General features: G+C 39.4%; 1 protein-coding gene across 1 annotated transcript; it reads right to left on the bottom strand.

The window, feature by feature from the left end:
• Positions 1 to 78: 78 nt before the first annotated feature.
• On the bottom strand, positions 79 to 4,251 carry ddit3 (DNA-damage-inducible transcript 3). Its single transcript, XM_034198254.1, has 4 exons — positions 4,067 to 4,251; positions 2,630 to 2,692; positions 2,035 to 2,243; positions 79 to 1,844 (listed from the first exon to the last, which is right to left on the bottom strand). The coding sequence occupies exons 3-4, from the start codon at positions 2,188 to 2,190 to the stop codon at positions 1,056 to 1,058; spliced, it is 945 nt and encodes a 314-aa protein (XP_034054145.1). The 5' UTR covers positions 2,191 to 2,243; positions 2,630 to 2,692; positions 4,067 to 4,251; the 3' UTR covers positions 79 to 1,055.
• Between the last annotated feature and the right edge of the window lie 3,140 nt (positions 4,252 to 7,391).

The following is a 7,391-nucleotide window of genomic DNA, read 5'->3' as shown; positions in this document are numbered from 1 at the left end:
TCCCCAATTACCCTTATTTTCTAATCATATAAATTGATTTATTAATGGAAACAAATAAACAATTCATGACACAAGAAATTGCACATTTGTTTCTTTTATTGCACATTTGGGATTACAATGAGGGCTAAAATAAATAGTATGGTAAAATACATGTATTTAATGCTATCAATGGTAAACGACATGCATACCGGTATTATTCTAAGATTAACAGTTTTTGTGAATGCAATGGGAAAATAACAGATGATATGTTGGCTTTATACAGTACAAGCCATTACAGTACAGTATATATATTACAGCGTTATATAAAAATAGTAAATCATGGTAAAACTATTTGTGGTTATTATTCTACAAATCCCCATATTGATAGAAAAGGTCAGCTGACAAAGTACAGCCGGGTCCTACTAACTTTATCTAAATACACATACACACAAGCCATGGGTTATACAAAAGTAAGAAAGATTATGAATTATCTCAACAACAAAAAAAATCATTCTCTCATACTCACACTGGGCACTTTCAGACTTTTCCTGAGCTCCTATAGTCTCCACAAATTGGGGCAAATAATCTCTGCTAGCCTAATTGCAGCCCTTAACGCAGGAGTTACAATTATTGCAAAATGGTGGAAATGGATGACAATGAAATGCACTCTCTCAATTCCTTTTTGTTCAACGTACAAAGAAATCCAATGCTCGTAACCATTTCTGCCATCTTATTTGATGGAACTTAGTGTTAGGCATTCTTTAAAAAACATTCTTCAAAACCACAGAATCATCGTCTGTTCTTCCTTTATACATGCTGTGTCTTTTATTTTTGCCGCATTGCTGTTGCAGCCCCTTCTCGTCTTGACTTTCATCACTTTCACTACTACTTGCCATTTTAAGCTCTGTGTTTTCCCAAAAATCCTCTTGCTTATAAAATATATCTTTGGTTTCCATCCTTTCTAAGAGGCATTTCATGTTGACCTGTTTTACACCTGACCCCACCACTGCTTAATCCAATTCTGTAGGACCTGCCATCTTTCATTTCTCTCTTCCATCCTGTGCATCATTCTTCTCTCATTTCCTGGTGTTGACTAGTCTCTCTATCAGGGCTCTACGTGTCCTTTGTACCTCCTCTCCCAGCCTGTCAATTTCAGATTTCAAGCGCTCGTTCTGCTCAGTCAGCTCCTGTACCTTCCTCTCGTTCTCCTGCTCTTTCTCTTTGCGACTCTTTTTGGCAGAGGAGAATGATGAGGATGTGAGCTGTGTGGAGGAGGCAAAAGAGGACAAGGCACAGTTGGTCCTTTCGCTGGTGGTCCTTTTGCGTTTTCCCAGACGGGAGGACTGGTAGTCGGAGGGAGAAGAAACGGGTGAGGAGGGAGAAGAACAATTCTGAGATGGGGACTGGGAGGCTGAGGAGGAGCTGGATGGAGAATCGGGGACACAAGGCAGTTCCTCCTCGCTGGCTGAGGGGGACGCAGGGCAGACATTATTAGCTTGGTGATGGTGGTGGTAATAATAGCCTCCGCTGATCACTGCTCCGCTCGGATCCACCATTCCCACTCCTCCTTCACTCAGCAACTCGAAAAACTCAGGGGGCAGCAGATCACTGCCGCCTCCTGTGGAACTCTCGCCACTTCTCCCACTCTCAGCCTCTGGCCGCCGCTCCTCTGCAACTGCTGGACTCATGCAGGAGGAGGAGGAGGAGGAGGAGGAGGAAGAGGATGATGAGGAGGTGTGGTGCAGAGGCTGGGGGTTGTGGATCTCCTCTTTTGTCCTCTGGACCCCTTCGCCCCACGTCTGGCCTCCGTCCGTTAGCCACGTCAGGGAACAACTCTCCAGAACATCCAGAAACTCCGGCTCTTTCTACAAACGCAAAACGCAAACGTCAACATCGGCCAAAGCACATCAAACATCACAGTCTAAGGTGAATAACCATCACTGAGTATGTGAATACAACTTTTTAAAAGAATGGTAAAGCAAAAATAAATAATTGACAACAAACACTCACACTCCTCAAGGGTGTGATAGACATTTCACTCTTCAAGCTACTGACCTCGGTGCATGTGGGGGCACGTGCCAGTTTTGCCCCTCCCGTGTCGGAGCCCAGAATATCCTGCAGGTCCTCATACCACGCCTCCAACTCTGCACCACACAGCGGCCCCACGCCAGGGGGGTACGGCGGGGGCAGGTGTAGCCACTCGGCAGTCATCTCGCCAGTCAGTCGCAACACACAGGTACTCGGCCACACGGTTCACACTGGACCTGGGGGGGGGGGACAGAATGTTACAGACACTCTGCCTTGATCATTTTTTACTGCTCTGCAACTGGTTGAGTTATAGTTTGTAGGTATGCATTAATAAAGGATGGGGTGAACTTTTACTGAGACTATTACAAGAAGACCTAATAATAATAATACCATTATGAATTAAAAACTAGTCCACAGTACATTAAATCACGGTGAGACTAAGTGAGGTAATGACTTTACTGCAATACAAAAAGCTAATAAATCGGCATTTAAGGCGGGACAAATATGTGTATTGAAAATGTTGATAACTAACACGAAGTTAATATGAAAACAAAAAAGTATTTAATCAAAATATTGATTCTAGAAACAGGCAGCATTAAGAATGTAAAATAGGAGAATTTACCTTTAGAAAAGTCTCTGTTAATCAAGTCTGCCAATTTGTTGGAGATAGCTTGTCCCAACAATCCTGAAAGAGAAAATAAATATTCAAAAACTAAGTCTTTGAAAATATGGTGCCTGAAATGTGCTGAGATTTCAGAATTAAACTGATGATTTGCACAAAAGGAAACACGGGTAAATGTGCCTTCTTTTTTTTTTTTAAACGGATGGCTTCTTTGGAAAAGGACGAAAATTAATTTCAATAATTTATCATTTACAAAATGTTCCAAATGTTAAATTGATCAACATAGATGGAGAATATAAAGATCCTGTCACGTAATGCTTGTAAACAAAGACCATTATGTTCCCTAGTGCACCCCCTGCTTTCTACGGTCCTCAAAACACGTTTGGATCGATAAAAAAGAGGTTAAACGATAAATAGATCTTTATATTGATCCCTCAGGTCTGACAGTCAGGTTTACTGCTTTTATTAATGACTAAGCTGTAAGTACCTACAGGTTTCAAACAAAACAACATCATTTATTTAATTATTGTATACAAAGCTTTTAACATGAAACATTTCATCTAAATAGAGTTCCTCCTCCTTTTATTGTGCAAATATAATAAAAAAAAAATAAAAAACATTGTTAGTGAATTGATGAATTACAAAACTGATTAAATATAAGAAATCCTCCTAACCTGATGACACATTTTAAACTTCACACATTTGGTTTGGCAAAACAGACCCTACCAATTATTTTCCTTTTAAAACTATTTTATAATCATTTATTTTCTATATGTTAATATTTACTTTTTTAGTTGGGCTACATTTAAGCCAAGACAGTTACGTCATGGAAATGAATGTCCAGCAGGAGCAATGGGCGAAACAAAAGAAACTAAAATAAATAGAGGGGACAGGAGTGGGTTGGGAAAAAGACAAAGAGATATCAATATCTATTCATTAATTGGTAACATGGTTAAACATTTACCATTATAGTATTGGTTAAATGTGTGAAAAATGGTAGCTGTCAAAAATAAAAGCCGTTCTGTTTCGAGCCCTATAGACTCCTGCTGTCAGACGCTACACGGGGTTTGCTGATATGGTATTCAAATGAAATGACACTTAATATAATCAAAGCAAAACATTTTGTCTATACAATTTACAGTATAATTTGTAAACGGTTGTTACGCTCAATGTAAAAAAACATAAAAACAACTTTAAGTCCGTACAAGCGTTGACAACTTGTCAAACAGAAGCAGACAGCACAGAAAAATCACTCAGTGTACATTATGATGGATTAAGACAACTGTTTTTTCTAAAATTGGCACTGGGAAATCTGCCAAATTCTTGCTTTTTTCTCTCCACCAGCCCACTTCAAGTTTAGTCTCCGTTACTCCCCGAAAGACTTAAAAACAGACTTCCTCTTCGCAGAAAACTATATAAAAACGAATGCCCACTTACCCTTTTTCGTTTATTCGTTCGCCGTCTCGACTGTCTTGAGCTCGAATGTGGATATTTTAGTAGAAATTGGTGATAGCTCATGTTAACCATTGTTCAGTCTTGAACGGCTGAATGGGATTTTTCGGAAACTCCCGGCGGTGTTTATATCGAGAGAGAGGCCAACCGAACTATGCATGAGAAGGTAGATCACAACCTATCCCCATAGGAGTAACAGGCGTTGAAGTGGTCCAATCAGGAGAGCGGAGTTGAGATATTTTCCTTAACGACATCCAATAGGGTGAGCCAAATCCGAACGGAGGCGGGGTCCAACGGCTGGTTTTCGCTCTATCCTGCATAGTTTGTGTGAGCAGCAATTGTGATGCAGTCATAAGACAGCCAGGACGAATTTGGGGCGTATGGGAGTCACATGAAAGGAATGATGCAATGCTTGGCAACCAATTTCTAGCTGGGGATAACACCAGCAGAATCAGAACATGTTTTATTAAACAGTGTTGGCTCTAACTGAAATCTAAAAATATACATAAATGCATGGATATCTAATGTCGAAGAATTGTTTGTTTCCCGAACAAAAAAGCTGAATCGATTTTCTCACGGCTTTTTTTTTTATCGTATGAAAGAAATTATCTATGTAATGTTTATTTTTGTATTAATTAAATGCCATCTGATTGTTTTCACCTGTTTCTTTACATCAGGTGATTTTCTCAATATTGTCCGAGACTGACATTGCACACCCCTTTTACGCCATCATCCAGAGGGGAAAACAATAATAACCGGTCCTCCCCTTTAAATCACAGTATTCTTTTTTACCAAGTGTGATTCTGGAAGACACATGTCTTTTATTTGTCCGGTATTTGTAAAATGCCACAGACCGGACTTTGAGAGTTTGAGCACACATGTGGTGTCGTATTCTCATTCATTTCATACCGCGCGCTCTGTGGCAGCTCCGCGAGATATCAAAACACGCCCGGTCGATGGAGCGTGTGGCGCGAGCGCTGCTGGGTGTGATCTAAAAGCAGACTGAGCTCCTTTTGGTGTGTCCGGTTATTTATTCAGCTTTACGTTATACAATTAAGAAACATTTATTTTAGTTCATTATACAAACTTGTAATAAATAGGTGTGCTATCATTTTTATCTGATGATTTGTGTTACTTGTTTTATTTGTCTATTGTTCCCCCTATAATAACTATAATACAAGGTTGAATTTTACAAGAATAACATAGGGTGCCACATCACACCAAAAATAATAATTGTACAGCCATGGTTTGTTTAAAACATTTAAAAAAACTAATCTAAGCAATCATTTCTATACTTTTATATCAATTGTAGGCTATTCATATTGCCAAAAATAACCTGTCTTAACATTGTCAGAAAGTCATTACAACTTTTTGTGACTATAGATGTACTGAAGGGCACCATGTTGTCTATAGAAATATAGATATTTAAAAGAATGACCAATAGGTCCCTATATATGTTGTTTTACCACTGAAGACGTCGCATGTATCTTTGTTGTCCTTTAATGTCACATAGAATGAGAGGTGTTATTGTCAACATAAACTCACTATACTGGCGAACAACATAGCCTACCTTTGTCACACCCCATCATTTATAACATCGAAATAAATGTCACTCAGCTAGCCTTCTTTACTTACAATAAAACGTATTTATAAAACACGTTAAGTGATAAAATATTTGCCATTAAACCCATAAAGTTCAACAAGGTCACCATCCCAGACACACCACAAGCCAGACAGTAGCCTAAACGTTTTATTTACAGTATTGGATGGTGAACAGTAATAAGGTAAACAACAGCGACATCCTCAACAACAACAAATCAGTGACACCAAAATAAAAGCACGTTTCATCATGTTGCACTGTTGATGCGGGCTCGTCACCCCGCACCTAACACTTTCTGCCCTTAATCCAAACTCAGCACACACAAACTGTTTTTCATGCACGGCGCAACGTGCACGCCTCAACATGCACAGCCCCATAGCAACAGCGCCAAGTAGCGAATAGAAAGCTCAAATACTGTCTCTAGGACCCGGGTTAAAGCGCTGCAGGAAGCACCGTGAATACGTCACGACTTGAGTGGCTGTTGCTGAGTAGTTCAGCACACTTTCTCTACACCCCCCCCCCTCTCCACCCTGCCGTCTGTTTGTTTTGTCAGTCCTATCGTCTGTGTTGTATTCATTAGAAAACATTGTTTACAACCCCACATCTAGGTTGCACTTTTTCTGCTTTGTTCATTAGTGTGACGATGACATTCCCTGTTTTTTCTCATTGATTCTCAATTGATACCCAAATATAATAAAAACAACACAAACTAAACAAACAATATGATATAAATGTATAATATATTGTTGATCCTCTTTATGTTATCCTTGTATGACACTGGGTGTAAACAAGCAACCTTGAGAACTGTCTGCTCCTGTGGATCAGCTTTTAGATGAGACTTAGACATTACTGGTGATGGTTATATTTAGAAATATCAGTTGCTATGCTGTTTCTATAATGTTTTACCTTCTGTACCCCTTGCCAAATTCCCTTTTCTCTGCTTAATCAAAAATAACTGAAGATAATCATTTGTTTTTTAGATATTTCTTTGAGGGTACACAATGTCATTAATTAATTCACATATTTGTAAACAACCAAGAAAACAAGCCAGTCCAATTATGCAAATATAACTATCAGACTTTAACTTATGATATACATTTAGTATCAACAAGTGAACCAATCAACATCCACAATGATAATTAGAATTAAAGTCTTAAAATGGTCTTGTGTAGATTTAGGATATTTTCTTTTCTGCTTGCTCTTTGTCTTGCCGCCACATTTATTTCTCACAAATGCTGGTGTTTGACATTTTGACAACAATTGATGAGGAAAAAATACTGAGACAGCGGAGGTTGTTGATATTTTCTTAAAATTACATTTTGGACATTATTTATTTTGTTTTAAAGACAGAAAGAGTCTGGGGAATTTCCAGCCACCACACTCCCTCTCTCTGTCCTCTGCCCTTGGTCAAGGCTCCACACCATAGACTGTATATATGCTCCACACCCAGTTCCCCCTCTCACACACACACACACACACACACACACACACACACACACACACACACACACACACACACACACACACACACACACACACACACACACCAGCTGTCGGAATCCTTCCCTTTTCTGAACTGAGACCAACTGATACAGCTGTTAACAAGTGGTGGTGATACAGTAAATCCCCTTCCTCCCTCTCTGTTGGCTCACCCTTTTGTCTGTTTTATCTCTTTTTCCCAGAACCTCTCTATTCGTGAAAACTGGGGGA

Source organism: Gymnodraco acuticeps, unplaced genomic scaffold (genome assembly GCF_902827175.1).
Source record: "Gymnodraco acuticeps unplaced genomic scaffold, fGymAcu1.1, whole genome shotgun sequence".
NCBI lineage: Eukaryota > Metazoa > Chordata > Actinopteri > Perciformes > Bathydraconidae > Gymnodraco > Gymnodraco acuticeps.
Note: the sequence above shows the minus strand (reverse complement) of the source record. Positions and strands in the feature narration are given on the sequence as shown.